Source organism: Peromyscus leucopus, unplaced genomic scaffold (genome assembly GCF_004664715.2).
Source record: "Peromyscus leucopus breed LL Stock unplaced genomic scaffold, UCI_PerLeu_2.1 scaffold_1313, whole genome shotgun sequence".
Lineage (NCBI taxonomy): Eukaryota > Metazoa > Chordata > Mammalia > Rodentia > Cricetidae > Peromyscus > Peromyscus leucopus.
Genome location: NW_023504461.1, coordinates 1 through 16,680, shown reverse-complemented (window position 1 = coordinate 16,680; position 16,680 = coordinate 1). Strand labels below are relative to the sequence as shown.

At 36.9% G+C, this 16,680-nt stretch overlaps 1 protein-coding gene across 1 annotated transcript; it reads right to left on the bottom strand.

The window, feature by feature from the left end:
• Positions 1-6: 6 nt before the first annotated feature.
• On the bottom strand, positions 7-16,174 carry LOC119087111 (arylacetamide deacetylase-like 2). The gene is made up of 2 exons (XM_037201748.1): positions 16,004-16,174; positions 7-646 (listed from the first exon to the last, which is right to left on the bottom strand). Exons 1-2 carry the CDS (start codon positions 16,139-16,141, stop codon positions 359-361), a joined length of 426 nt encoding a protein of 141 aa, XP_037057643.1. The 5' UTR covers positions 16,142-16,174; the 3' UTR covers positions 7-358.
• Positions 16,175-16,680: the final 506 nt, after the last annotated feature.

The window sequence follows — 16,680 nt, the reverse complement described above, 5'->3', positions numbered from 1 at the left end:
TGTTTATATTATTGTTGTATCATAATCTACAACTTGAACATATGTTAACTGCAGTATGGCAGTGATTATATTATTTCAGATCCAACAATTAAAGTACCTGGCTCACGTCAGTGTTTTATATAATTTATTTGATGAGATTATTTTAGTCTGAATTCAGAGTTTATTGTTTACATATTCAAGTCTAGGCTCTCTGTGTGTTTATTTAAAAGTAAAGTTTTTCTAATAAAACAATCATATATCCACATAATGCTTTAATTACTAATATGAAATACGTGTGAGCCATGGCCCACAAATTCCAATGTATCTCACTTAAGAAGCACATATTACTCAAGTCATCATTATATTGATAAGTACTTTGTCAATCCACATCACTTATTTGAATATGAATACATGAAACAACACACACATCAGAAATACACTTACTGCAGCTTCCTGTGACGAAGGCACCACCATGAATAAAAATTACAGCTGGTCTCTGTCCTTCAGATTTCCTTCTTGGCAAGTACAGACGAACAGGAATGTAATTAAAGTTTGTGTCAATCACTGTAACATTTTCATCTGAAACTGGTTTTGTAAAGTGAACTGTTGCTAAAGTTGAAAATAGTTCTTCATATTTCATAAGACCTACATTTTCAAATAATGTGGCCTATAAAAACAAGACAAAATTTTAAAGATTAAACATTTTTTAATAATAACAAATGCACACCCTCATGAAATGATACAAATAAACAGTGTGATAATACTCTAGAAGACTAATTTTATTTCCTAACAGTATTTTGGTAGCATGAAATTCTAAATATGCTTATCTGCTCCAGACGAGCACAAAATCGAGTTCATTAACAATTCATTATGGATGGCAGATGGGTCAATAAAATCCCATCCCTTTAGAAAAAATTGATAGTTATAGCTTAATAAGAAAAAGGAGTCATTTTCCTCCATAGCTGTTAATGAGTTACCCTTGCTATAGTAAATAATCTCCTCCCAATGCTCAAGAAGAAACTCTATTAAACTCATTGGATCACATAGAAGAATCAAGATATGAAAGTAGGAGGGGAACTTGTTGAGAAAATGGATTCCAATAGACACAGAGAGGGGTGAAAACAGGGGATTCATCAGGTAAATGCATAAATCTGTCCAACAATAATAAATGAATGTCTGGAGATAGTAAGCTGCTATTCACCTGGAAGCTTCATCCTTACTTGCTAGGCTTTATAGGGCTTAAAAGTGCGATGTATACACCAGAGAAGGAAAGTAATTATTAATTTTACCCAACTGTGAACCCCATGAACTACAATAACCACTGGACTAGCAAGACTTACCTACTCTTTCAACATGGTTTGAACATTATGTGGTAACCAATCACATTCTTTCTGGATTTTAGTCGCATTACATAAAATGAAACTTATATCTAATAGCATTGTTTGTGTGGGAATTCCATCCATTCTGCCAATGGCTTGTGGGGTAACAAGTCCTAGGGTGTGATCTTGTCTGCATATGTAACTACTTCAGAACTGAGGAGGAGGAGTCATGAGCTTTCTTGGGTGTTTAGAGCCAGATCAAGTGGCAGAGAGTGGCTTGCAGTTGGTCCCCATTGCCCTTGGGCAGAGCAGCAGCTGGATCAGCAACAGTCTTTACTTAATTTGTATTCATAATCATCATCCCCATTTTATTCCTTAATAAATTCTTCCCAGATACCTGTGGATTTCTCGAATTATCTGTTATCCATGTGGTCTAACCTGTGTAGCCTCTAAGCCTGCCCCCCCCCTCCCCAGCCCACACATAGCTGGTCTGCTCAGTGACTGGGCCCTAGCAAACCAGCATGCCCAAATTCTACCTTTTGGAATTCCCACTCTGCCAGAGATGCCCACGGCTGCATGCATCCTCCCGCCCCAAGCCTGTGTTTCATTGCTTGGGGCTGCCTAACTCTATGCAGCTTAACAGTGTCCAAATTCAGGTTTTTAAAACACCCACTCCTGACTTGGAACAGAGCAACTATGCCCTGCTCCTAGCAGTCTGTGGCATCCATGTTCCCATTCCCAGCAGCGTGTGCCAGTGCTCTGAGGTCAGCTCACCTAGTCCAGTAGTCTGCTCTGCACACACTGCCAGCCCTACTTATGCCAGGGCTCCACCAGCAGGCCAGCTGTTCAGTGGTCCAGCAGTCTGCTCTGTGCCAGCCATTTTTGCTTGGCCTGCCCCCTTCCCCATACAGGTTCTGCTCTGCTCCAGCACTGGGGCAGGGCCTGAGCCTGAGAATTCTCAGCTGCTCTCTCTAACCAAATTTGTTCAGTGTAAATAATCTGCTACCAGGTTGCTGGCCTGGGTGGGACTTTTATTCACAGTCAACTCTAGGAGCCTAAGTCAGCTTGAGTCGACCTTCTTTGGTGCCACACCTGTGATACCTGCTGGCCAAAAATCTTTATTACATCCCCAAATCTTTGCATGTACCAGTCATCCTAATATTGGATCTGTCTGCAGGTCAATCAAGATTTTTTACCCCTAATACAATTAATTACCTGAGGATGTTAACTCAGATAAATTACTTGATAACTTTACATTTTAGACTGATAAATAAATAAATAAATAAATAAATAAATAACAAATAAATAGTTTACAATTTGTAAACCCTTTCCATGCCAATGGTGGGAAATTTCACCAAAAAGCAATTAGGTACCTGCTAATTTCTAGTGTAGATGGGATGTTACAAGAGATAAGCAGCCTACCTGGGTGGGATGTATATATTTTTTGATATAATTTCTATTAGTCTGACAATTAACATTTTATCCTTAAGAAATGGTTTGATAACAGTGCCAAAGATGAGAAATTGACTAAAATTATACATTCTTTACAAAATGGTTATGAGAAATTGGCAGAAAATACACTAACTTTGGAAAGTAATTTGCAAGACATATAGATAGTCACTAAGGAAGACAAGATAGCCTTGACAGATAAGAAGAAACTTTAGAGGTATTTACACAGACCACGGAGAATGGTTATGAGAAATTGTCAGGAAGAACACAAGCTTTGGAAAGTAATTTGCAAGCCATACAGATAGTCACTAAGGAAGACAACACAACCTTGGTAGATAAGATAGAAGCTTTAGAATTATATATGAATAACAAGAACAAGTAACTGATTGATTTAATGAAGGTTTTGGAAGCACTTGCTGTTCAGGAGGTTCGGACCCTACAAAAGGCAACTACTAATAGATTCCAAGCCTTAGAAGAACTTATTAAAACTGATTAAAAAGAGCTTTCATACATAAATGAAAGAAGTTAGAGGGGAGTCAACCTCACTTTTATCTTATATAGTTAGAAATGAGCTGCCTAGCTAGTTAGCACACCTGCCATGACTTATCCTGTTACTGTTTGTAAGGTAAGCAAATAACAATTATCCCAAATAATATGCTGGCTGCAAATGGGAATCTATACATATGAAAGATTTAAAAATATTTAAAAATTAAGGAAGCAGTAGTTTCCTATGGTATGCATTCAGCACATGTGAGGCAGATGTTGAATATGTGATCCTCTTGGAACAGAATCACCCCAAATGACTGGAATTCAGCAGTATTAGAATATGGTCCTCAGTTACAATGGAAAAGCTGTTTGAGAGAAGAAGCTAAAGCCCTTGAATAGCAAGGTAAGATTAGAAGTTTTGAGATTTTTCAAGATCAAATACTTGGTGAAGGCTGTTATGCTAATGTAAATAATCAGGCTACATTTGGTGAACACACCTTGTCCCTATGCTGTACTACAGCCTTAAATGCTTGGGATAGGATTCAAGAGTCAGGAAAAAGAACTGACCCATTCATTAAAATTATACAAGGCTCAAAAGAACTCTTCACTGACTTTTTGCAAAGATTGACTACAGCTGTAATAGAATCATATCAGATTCAGAAGTTAGATGAGTACTAGTTGAATCTTTGGCTTTTGAAAACACTAATTTAGAATGCAAAAAGATATTTGGGTCTTGAAAAGTCAGATCAGCACCCATAGAAGAATGAATCCAACACATAGTCAATATTGAGTCTCATAACTATAGTGATGAATCCTGGATAGGAGAGGTGATTTTTCAAACATCAAAAAGTCAAATGTTTTAACTGTGGTAAATCAGGCCATCTAAGAAGAAACTGCAGACAGGACATTCCTATAAACAATGTTTTTCTAGGGATGACCTAAATAGAAGGCCCCAACCTTCTAAATTATGTGGAAGATGTGGCAAAGGCCAACATTGGACCAGTGAATGAAGATAAATAAGAGACAAAGAAGGCAACTTTTTAACCATCCTGACACACCTTGGGAGACTCTTGTAGGACCACATGTCAGACATGGTCCAGTCATCCCCAGTCACTGTGAAGGAAACTTCTCAATGGCTATTGTAAAATACCATACTGCTCTGGATGATAGAACAGCTTTGGAAGATGAATCAAAAGTTCCAGGAGAAACCATAAAATTAATATTTTTGCAGACATCTATAAGTGATCAAAGACCAAACAAAGCTTAGGGTATGTATGAATGACATTGTAATTGAAGGTCTATTGGACACAGGGAAAGATGTGGCTGTAATTATACCAGAATCATGGCATCCAAATTGACCTCTTGAGGAGGTAGATGTTCAGTTCTTGAGGATTAGAACCCTCTCTCAGGTAAAACAAAGCACAAGGTGGGTTGAATGTATAGGGCCAGAAGACAAACAAGAAAACTGAGGTAATATGTAGCTAATGTAGCAGTGAATCTATGGGGTCATAATTTATTACAGCAATGGAATACCTAGATTAATATTCCTCTCATCTCAGAAATGGGCCATAAACAAACATATTTCTGGGAGTAATATTATAAGACATTATAAAAATCAATCACTGACCATTTAGGCTGTACAAAATCAGGGCACAACAGCTATTTATCTCTCAGAGGTACCAACAACTCTACCTTTAAAATAGTTAACTGACAAACCTGTCTGGGTTGGGCAATGGCCTACATCACAGAAACTACAGGCATTATTAGAATGGCTAGTTCAGGAGCAGCTAAATGCTCAACATTTTGAAGAATCCACCAGCCTTTGGAATTCTTCTGTATTTGTTATTAAAAAGCAATCTGGAAAATGGAGAATTCTGACAGATCTGAGAGTCATAAATAAAGTAATTCAGCCAATGGGCTCTTTACAGCCTGGAATGCCCTTGCCGTCTCTGTTACCCAAAGGATGGCCTATTATAGTTATTGACTTAAAAGACTGTTTTTTTCATTATACCTCTACAAGAAAAGGATATGGAAAAATTTTGCCTTCATGGTGCTTATTTATAATAATTCTCAGTCTGTTAAGAGATATCAATGGAAGGCACAAGCCAGGGAAATTGTTAAAAAAAAAAAAAGAAGTTCTACTTGTTCCTTGTATAATCAAATTCCACCACCTGCAGGAAATAACCCTAAAGGTATAAAAAGAAATGAAATTTGGCCAATGAATACATCTCATTTTTCAGAATTTGGAAAATTAAAATATGTGCACCATACAATAGATATGTTTTCAGGATTTCAATGGCATCTGCAATGAGTTATGAAAAGGATGATTCTGTAATTACACACCTTTTAGAAGTCATGACCATCATGAGAATAACTGTACAAATTAAGACTGACAATGCTCCAGCTTGTCTCTAGTAAAATGAAATAGTTTTTTGCATACTATAGTACAAGACAAGTGGTTGTAGAAAGATCTAATTGAACTCTAAAAGATATGCTTAATAAACAGAAAAGGGTGATAAATGACCCAAGAGATAGATTGGATAATGCCTTATTAACTTTAAATTTTCTAAATGCTAATGAGGAAGGACAGTGGAGAGACATTAGACAATAGAAAAAAACCTACAAAAACTATATTAGCCTGTGTACTTTAAAGATGTGTTGACCTCAGACTGGAAAGCAGGATATGGATTACATTGGGGAAGGGAGTTCACTTTTGTTTCCATAGGAGAAGAAAAGCTATGGATACCATCAAAATTAATAAAGATTTGATTTGTACAGGAGAGACCTGTTAATAAGTAAAAGTGATAGTTCATCCATTGATGTGAAAATTCTACAAGTCAAAAGAAAAACTCACCAAATAAGCATTGATGCAGGGGTTTGTTTTTGTCTTTACAGGAAAATAGAAATACCCATTTTCAAGAAGTCAAAAGACCTTGGACATCTAGACATCTAAAGAGGAAGGGAAAACTTTCCAAAAAAAAATTACCAAGCAAAGAAAAATTTGACCTAATGGTAGCAATATTCTCTCCTACCTTTACAAGACCTAAAAAATTAAAATTGCTTTACTTCTCTAAAAATTTGTAGTCCTGACTCCATTAAAAATTAAAGCTGGCTTTGAAGTTGGAGTGTGGCTTTCTACTTCTCTATATCCAAGCATGCTGTTAAAAGAAAAATTCAGAGTTTCTGTCTAATAATAGAATCTGTTGTGGGACAAAAGAAAACCAAAATCTAAGGACCCTTGTGCTGTAGGATGGTCTGTATGTCAAATTGCTCTGATTGATCAATAAATAAAACACTGATTGGCCAGTGGCTAGGCAGGAAGTATAGGTGGGACTAACAGAGAGGAGGAAAGAAAGAACAGGAAGGCGGAAGGAGTCACTGCCAGCCGCCACCAGGACAAGTAGCATGTGAAGATGTCGGTAAGCCATGAGCCACATGGCAAGGTATAGATTCATGGAAATGGATTAATTTAAGATACAAGAACAGTTAGCAAGAAGCCTGCCACAGCCATACAATTTGTAAGCAATATAAGTCTCTGTGTTTACTTGGTTGGGTCTGAGTGGCTGTGGGACTGGCGGGTGACAAAGATTTGTCCTGACTGTGGGCAAGGCAGGAAGACACTAGTTACACCCTTGTTGTCACAATCTCCTTCACCTCATACTTATTTTTGACTCGTTAAAAACCTTTCTTTAGATATAATCCTGTCTTACAATTTAAACTTTCTGATTTGATATTAATAATGTTTAAGTTTTCCACCACAAATAATACATTTTCCTAACAGTGATCTCTGAAGTCTCCAAAAAGATGATGGGGCCCCACAACAACAACCATACCTGGTCATAATAATGCCATTGAGCCTATAAACACCACTCAAAGATTGGCTTTGGACTACTAACTACTCAAGACAATTCCAAGGTGGCTAGCTGAGATGATTTACCTTCTTACACCGATCTAGCCAGAAGTTCAGATAAGCATTACCCATTGCTCTGAGATGGGCTACAAATGTTACAGTTAGCCCTCAAGAGATTTAACCATTGTTTTAGTTTTCTACAGTGTCTCATAAAGATACCATTACCCCATTGACAGCAGGTATCAATTCTAAGATACCCCCTCTCCCAACAGTTTTTTGTTGTACTCAAGGTTATGCATAATTGTCATCTGTGAGGGATTGGTTATAAGTTGTTGGGAGAGGAACAATAAAGTTAGATTCAAGAATCTCATTTGGAATAGAAAACAGAGGGATAGATAGGATAGGATAAGGCAGATTATTATATCTACTTGTAAACTAATTTAGCAACTATCAGCTTTAGATAATTTGCATTAGTATGGATTCTTGTATATTGATATAAATCTAAAATTATTTTTCGATTCCTATCTAAGATAATTTGTGTATTGATACTAATTCAAAATTATATTTGTCATATTGTATATATGTTCCTACTTCTGTTTAAAATATTCTTGTATATTGATGCAAATGCAAATTAAAGATATTTTTGTCATATTGCACTATACATTTCTACTTATGATTAAGATATTTTTGTATATTGTCACAATTTCAAGGTCATTGTCCTTATGCTGTACATCTTTTTAAATATTGTTTATTTTTATACTGTGAAGCTTTAGCTTTAAGCTCTATAGGTTGATAAGAATTACAGGTTTATAGTCACCCATGTCTGTCAAACTTATAGTCCTGTTAGTTAGATTTCCTAGGTGTGCAGAGATATATCCCACAAAAATAGGTAATCTTAAAATACTTCAAAGAACTAGAGGATATGGTATTTAAATGTTTTAATAACTTAGAATTCTGTTAACGTGAAATACAACTGCTCCTGGCAGCACTCATCTACTTCCAAAAAGATGATGGGCATCAAAGACACTCCATATGGAGTTTGTGTTCATCTTGACAAAACTGGCCTGTTGGGCAAAGAACTGTCCTTGCCTTGGCTGCTGATAGTAAGCATGCTTTCCACTCCAGACAAGCAGAACACAAGGAAAAGCTACTATTAAACCTTACCAAACCAGGGTAGAACAGGCTTTCAAATTTTCCTGCTTCTGAAAATGGTCTGTCAGATATTCTAGTCCTATAGCCAAAACTGAATGCCCCCACGTTGCAGAGAAACATTGGGTGACTGTCCAGGCAGCCATCTGTTTCTGAGACTTCTTGCAGTTTTTCGGAAGTTTCTCGCTTGCACTTCTTGCTTACTCAGGTAATATAATTTTCCTCCTTAGGTCTTAGATGAGGTTGAAGACTAGATAGTTACAGCTATAATCCTCTCATATCTTAGCTAAGGGCATATTAGGTCCAAGACTTAGACTCAGGATAGGACAGCTTTTGGAGCAATCGCTGTAATTTGTCAATTATCTATGGTCTAGACATTTAGACTGTGTTCTTGCTTGATGTTTTTCTTGTACGTTGTATTTCCATTTTTGTTTATGTTATTATCTTTTGTTTCTTCTGAACAATACTTGATAATTGTTCCTGTTGTATATAGTTTTGTATTAGGATTAGAACTTTCTTATTTAGACAAAAAAGGGGAAGTATTGTGGGAAATCAATCCATTCAGCCAATGGCTTGGGAGTAACAAGCCCTAGGCGTGGTCTTTTCTGTGTAAGTCACTGCATAAGAGCTGAGGAGGAGAGGTTTGAACTCTCTCTTTTTTTTTTTTTTTTTTTTTTTTTTTTTTGGTTTTTTTTGGAGCACTGCGATAAAGATGCTGTGGAGTGTGAGGTATTGAGCTCTCTTGAGTGGTTGGAGCTGGATCAAGCAGTGGAGAGTATCTTGTGGTTGGTCCCCATTGCCTTTAGGTAGAACAACAGCTAGATCAGCAATGGCGTTTACTTGTTCTACATTCGTGAGTGTGATCCCCATTTTATTCCTTAATAAATAAGTCTTCTTCCCAGACATCCATGGATTTCTCACATTAATTGTTCGGTCAAGAACCTGTGGATAGACAGGTCATAGGCCACATGAGAGAACCTACTACTGCCACTCTGTTAAATTGACTTCTAAATATGGTCAAACATCATTGTCTAAAATTCTCAAAGAACTATGAAACAGGAAAAGCATGGAGTACTTAAACAAGTACAAATAAATAAAGTACAAATAAATAAAATTTATATATATATATATATATATATATATATATATATATATATATAAACAAAACATGCTGTGTTTGGAAGTAATAGTAGTCTTATTGCCACCAAAATTTTATATATATATATATATATATATATATATATATATATATTTAGTTCGTTTTTGTTTTTGTTTTTGTTTTTTTTTTTTTTTCAGACAGTGTTTCTCCGTGTAGCCCTGGCTATCCTGGAACTCACTCTAGAGACCAGGCTGGCCTCAAACTCAAAGATATCCACCTGCCTCTGCCTCCTGAGTACTGGGATTAAAGGCATGCACCACCATCATCTGAAATAATTTATTCTTAACTGTAATTTTATTGAAAATAAAATTATCTGAAAAGTGGAATTTCAGGTATGTTCCAATATTTTATTTTATTTTGTTGGTCATTCAATTTAGTGTTATAAAATGATGTGTGTGTGTGTGTGTGTGTGTGTGTGTGTGTGTGTAAACATGATGGCCATGTGTGCTTGTGGAAGTCAGGTATAAACTTGGGTGTTGGTCCTTATCTTTTGAACTTGTTAAAGACAGGTTCAGTTGCTCCAGCTGTATATGCCAATCTTTCTGACCCAGCAGCTTCCTTGATTCTCCTGTCCTCACCTCCCCTCCCACTGTAGGAGATGTGCGTTACCATATCCAGCAGACTGTGGGTTCTGGAGACCTGAGGGCAGACCCGAACCCTTGCTCAGCAAACGTTTTACCCACTATCCTGTCTCCATCATCTCTAGTTTAGTCTAATATTTTAAAATGTCATTCATTTCCTATATATATCATAATTCATGTTTCCCCTTTTCAGATATAAAATAGTATCTTTTCTTTTTTTAAAGATGACTTGAAGGAAAAAGAATTTTTATTTATACCATTGAAGACAGGCTCTCTTTAGTATTTTTGATAAATCATTTAAGACATTACTGACCAATTTCAGTTAAATCATTGTTATATTTTTATGTGACTAGAATATTCCAGAGTATATACTACTGTTTCTGCCTCATGATGGTAAGGTTATAAATCAACACAGATATTATACCCATCTACATTAATGGTGAGAATAATGACTCCAGGAGCTCCTGTGGCTAACCATTGTTACACATATAGTAACTGGAAGAACAAGGTGAAGTGCCATGTATCTAGGTCAGTTAGTGGTACATATCATCTTCTTTGTATAATTAGATGACACATTATAGATCAAAAAAATAAAAGTAAGAAAAATGCTAAATTCTAGAAGAATGTAACAAATAGAAGATCAAAATGGCAATTGTATAAACAATTTTCGTTGAGGAGTGACAGGTGCTGTTGATGGAATCAACACTGTGGTTTTGTCACCTTCAAGACTTTTTTTAATACTATAAAGCTCTTAACTTAAAAATAAATATGCATATATAGAAACATGCAATAAGAACATCTACTAAGAAAAGTGCCCAGGGCCAGATGGTTTCAGGGCAGAATTCTACCAGACTTTCAAAGAAGAGTTAAAGCCAATGTTCCTCAAATTATTACACAAAATAGAAACAGGAGGAATACTGCCAAATTTAGTTTATGAGGCTATAGTTACCCTGATAGGTAAACCACACAAAGATACAACAAAGAATGAGAATTACAGACCAGTTTCCCTTATGAATATAGATGGAAATACTGAACAAAATACTCAAAAACACAATCCAAGCAGTGCAGTGGTGGCACACCCCTTTAATCCCAGCACTTGGGAGGCAGAGCCAGGTGGATCTCTGTGAGTTCGAGGCCAGCCTGGGCTACCAAGTGAGTTCCAGGAAAAGGCACAAGCTACACAGAGAAACCATGTCTTGAAAAACCAAAAAAACCAAAAAAGAAAAAAAAAAAAAACACAATCCAAGATCACATCAAAAAGATCATCCACCATGATCAAGTAGGCTTCATCCCAGAGATGCAGGGATGGTTCAACATAAGGAAATCAGTCAATGTAATCCACCACATACACAAACTGAATGGAAAAAAAAGAAACATGATCATCTCATTTGATGCTGAAAAAGGTTTGGACAAAATCTAGCACTGCAGTATGGTAAAATTCTAGAAAAGAATAGGGATAAAAGGGACATAAGTCAACATAATAAAGGTAATTTACAGCAAGTCTATAGTCAACATCAAATTAAATGGAGAGAAACTCAAAGTAATTCCACAAAAAATCAGAAACAAGACATGGCTGTCCACTCTCTCCATATCAATTCAATATAGTATTTGAAATTCTAACTAAATCATCAGACAGCTGAAGGAAATCTAAGGGATATAAATTGGAAAGGAAGAGATCAAAGTATCATTATTTGCAGATGATATGATAGTATACATAAACAATCCCCAAAATTCTACAGCTGATAAACACCTATGAGTAAAGCAGAGTATCATTAGGAATCATTTCTTTTTCTTTTTTCTTATTTTTTTTGTCAGTTGTGTTTGGTTATACCCTCTTTCTCTGAGCTATCTGTTTTCTATAACCAGACAGGCTTCCAGTGGTGGGACTGGGAAACCAACCAAGCCACAAAACTCTCAACCTAAAACCTGTCCTGCCTGAAAGAGTGCTGGGGCAATGGTGACTCTTAGCTTGTGGGAGCTGCCAACCAATGACTGGTCTAACTTTAGATCCAAGCCATTAAAAGAAGCCCAGGCTCAAAACTGCCTAGATGGTCAGGAACTTGATAGCTCAGAGAAATAGGGTAGAACCAAACACAACTAACAAAAAAATTAATGAAATGATTCCTAATGATATTCTGCTTTGCTCATAGATTGGTGCCTAGCCCAGTCATCATCAGAGAGGCTTCCTCTGACAGCTGATGGTAGCAGAGCAGAAACCCCCAGCAAAACAGGTGTGAAGCTTATAGAACCCTTCAGAAGAAGGGGAGGAATGATTGCAGGAGTTAGAGGGGTTGAGGATACCAGGAGAAAACAGCCTACAGAATCAACCAAGCAGGACTCATAGGGACCTATGGAGATTGAAGCAAGAATCACAGTGCTGGCATCAGCCTGCACTAGGTTCTCCATGCTTTGGTTATTTAGCTTAGAGTTTTTGTGGGACTCATAACAGTAAGAGATGGGGTATCCTTTTTCCTGCTCTTGGGATTATTTCCTCCTAGCTTACCTTGTCCAGCCTTGATATGAGGATTTGTCTTATGGCATCTTGTTATGCTATGTTCTGTTGATATCCCTGGGAGGCAGGCTAATTTCTAAAGGGAACCAGAGGAAGAGTGGATCTGGGAAAGAGGCGAGGTAGGGAAGACTGGGAAGAGTGAGTGGAGGAGACAGTACAGTTGGGCTGGAAAGTTTTGTATGAGAGAAGAATAAATTAAAAAGAAAAAGAATTAATAAAACAGCCATTCCTCTCTAGTCCTCAAACTATTTATATATTTGTGTCTTGGAAGAAAATGTTGTAGATACGTATTGTCTTTATAAGCTTAGTAGGTATGAATATCTCTGCTGGGAAACAATGCTTTAGGTTACTTTAGCGAGCTACTATCTCTCCATTCAAGTATTTGATGAATCAGCTGCTCAAAGTGATAGACATTTCTTTGTTAAAAAGTCAGAGTTAATCACAAATTATCTTTATTGAAACCTACTTGGAAAGTTTATCTTAAGCCTTTAAACAAAAACAAAGAAAATTGGAAGTGAATTATCACCACAAATCACATCAGAAAGTGAATTATTTTTATTATCTATTCTTATACACCAATCTTCTTGAATATCTCTGAGGCTTCTGTTTTACCATAAAGGTTATATTGGAGTAATGGGAAGCTGAGTTAAAAAGATATCACCTACATATCTTGGTCAATACAAAGAAGTCGAGCTGTTGCCTCACTAGAGCGCTCTCCCCTACTGACTATTGTTCATGGCACTGGAAGGAACTCTGCATACTACCAGGTGAAAGAAGTAAAGACCAAGCCAGCTACAAAACCTGTGATTTTCAATGGTGACCTGCCTGTAGCTGGAGTTTTCTCCAGTCCTGCTCAGGCCTGCAGCCTCTCAGACACAAGTAAACACAAAGAGACTTATATTACTTATAAATTGTATGGCCGTGGCAGGCTTCTTGCTATTTAGTTCTTATATCTTAAATTAATCCATTTCTATTAATCTTTAGGTTGCCATGTGGCTTGTGGCTTACCGGTACTTTTACATCTTGCTTCCTCTGTGTCAGGCTGGTGACTTCTTACTCAGCCTTCCTGTTCCCAGAATTCTCTTCCCTGCTTATCCCACTTATAATATACTTCCTGCCTGGCTACTGGCCAATCAGAATTTTATTTATTAACCAATCGTAGCAACACATTCATAGCATACAGAGCGATATCCACAGCATCTGCCTGCATGATATCCTTGTGCAATAGTTGTACAATATTGTAAAAGTAACCAACCACCCTCTGACTGGATTTAAGGCCTACTGTATGAGATGGAACCCATGCTTGACATTGGATAGGTAATGGGCCTAGGGGAAAACCAAATGCTATTGACTTGCTAAAGGATAATAAATGACTCCTAATGAAATTCTGTTATACACATAGATCAGTGTCTTGCTCAGCCATCATCAGAGAAGCTTCTTCCTGTGGTAAATGGGAAGAAATACCCTGGACTGAGTCTATCAGGTCGATCCCAGTCCTCGGGGGGAGACCTTGATCTGGAGGAGGTGGGAATGGGAGGTGTGCTGGGGGGATGGGGAGGAGGGTTGGAAGGGAGAGAACAAGGGAATCTGTGGCTATTATGTAGAACTGAATAGTATTGTAAAATAAATAATAATAAATAAAAAAATGGGAAGAAATACAGAGACCCACAACTGGACAATGTGCAGAAAGTGAGAGACTTTGCTATATTCATTCTTGAATGTGATGTCTTCATCAAACCCTTTCTCTCAAGGCTCAGGGAGCTATGTGGAAGAGGAGGTTAAAGATTGTAAGAGGCAGAGGAAATAGATGACGCCAAGGAACCAGTGACTTCCATACACAACAGAACTGACACATGGGAACTCAGAGACTGTGGAAGCATGCACAGGGCCTACACAGGTTCAAACCAGATGGGGTCCCAGTGCTGAGAGGGGGAAGTAGAGAGGGGCTCCTCTCCTATCTCTAACCAAGAAGCTATCTCCAACCATTCCCTGCTTGCAATGCAAAAATTAGTGTTCTCCAGCGGGGTCTCACTATCTATATAAACCACCCATGAGGGTAAGCCCATGGCCAGCACAAAATGAACTCTATTGTTTTGTCTAATATTGCATTTTTGGACCATTTTTTTTTATATTACTGGTCTTTTCCTTGTAATTTATGGCTTCCAATTCTGTGTTTTTATAATTGTATGTGTGTGTTGTGCTTTTGTTTGTTCATTTTCTAAAGAAGGAGAGAAAAAAGGGTGGAATTGGATGGGTGAGGAGGTGAGGAGTGTCTTGGATGGGAGAGGGGAAATCATGATCAGAATACAATGTATGAATTTTTGTTAAAAAATATGACTGTATTCCACTTGATACAAATATAAAACACTTTAAAACTAGACTGATCTCAAATTATGCATTAACTTTATATGCTAAATTTTTAATTGTATTTTTAAAACGTATTTATTTTTATTTTATGTGCATTGGTGTTTTGTCATTGGTGTGTGTCCCCTGGAACTGGAGTTACAGATAGTTGTGAGCTGCCATGTGGGTGCTGTGAAGTGAACACAAGTCCTCTGGAAGAGCAGTCAGTGCTCTTAACCACTGAGCCATCTCTTCAACCCCTCTATGCTGACTCTTCATATTCATGTTTAAAATATGAATAACAGTGACTTTTTCACAGTGAAATTGTAGTAAAGAGATCTGAGAAAATAGAATAAATGCCTCTATCACTTCTAGATGCAGTTAAAACACGTTTCATCTAATTGTAAATATACTAGTTGTACTAACTTATAATGACAGCTTCATTACCATCATAGGGAAAACTGCTCACATACTTAATATTGACAAATGTACCCAAATCACAATTTATTTGGAGGCCTCAATAACACAAAGAATACACAAAGTTTCAGTGAACAGAAATCTTGAGAACTACCTTGAAAAAGAAAATCACTAGAATGATAAATGATTAAATACAACAAAATTTTAAACTTAGTGGACATAAAAGAGTGAGTTTTCAGAGACTGTAGGATCCTTGGTATTATTGAAATCATTAATCATTTCCAAACTTTCTAGCAATTCCCAAATATTCTTTTCAGATTATACTATTTCTTTTTTTCTGATGTTGACATATGGTCACTATATATAGTGGTTTAGCAAACACTGTCTGTCTTCCTGTTTGTAGACAATCAGTTAAGCATATTAATGATTAAATATACAGCAATATTATCTGGTTTACATATCATAAAGTAAGCCAGGTGGTGGTGAATGTATTTCCTCCCAGCACTCAGGAGGCAGAGGGAAACAGATCTCTTAATTCAAGGTGACCATTATCTACAAAGCAAGTTCCAGGATAAACAGAATTACACAGAGAAACCCTGTCTTGAACTCCAAAACCATAACCAAAAAAGAACAAACCAACCAAACAACCATAACAAAAAAGAAAGAGAACTAAAATATCTTCCAAATACTTTGAAGTAAAAGAAGTTTCAAATATACTTATAGCATGTCACCCCAATTCCCCAGTAAAAAATATATTACCACGAGTGAAGTTACTTTTATAAGAGCATCCATGAATCTCACTTTCCAGGGTTCTTCAATATTTTCTGGAAAAGGTAAATACACATAATAAGCAAGTAGAATACAGGAGAATCCAAAGCACAGAGTTTTGTACCCCATGATAAATCTCTACCAAACTTGTGTGCAGTGACAGTCAACAGCATCTCATATATAGACTACGGAGCAGTAAGACAAAGGTAGGTGAACTGTTTGAGATAAAATGATAATTTTAGCAATAGTGACTTGACATTCACTTCTGAGATCAAGCCACAGATGAAACTGGTTACACAACTGTACAGCTTTGTGAAATAGAATTTACAACAGAATATCTAATAAAGTATGCAACAATGGCATAAACTTGTTAGACCAGTGAGCTCCTCTTACATCACTTAACACCAGAAGAGCAGAAGCAATTAGGACCCTGATTAGAGCATCCTAAAAAAAGGACCAAATGGTTGCTTTGTTTTCTAGCTATTTTTCAAAGAACAATTATAACAGTTTAAAAACAAGGTAAAATGTTAGGTAATGTTTAATCAACCTTGAGAGGAGCTGACTACCCTACAACGTAACAGTTCCGTTAATTCTAGGTTTGCATAGACAGTTAATATACCAGTTTTGGACACTTGTGCCAAGAAGACCCTAGCTCCAAGTATCATACC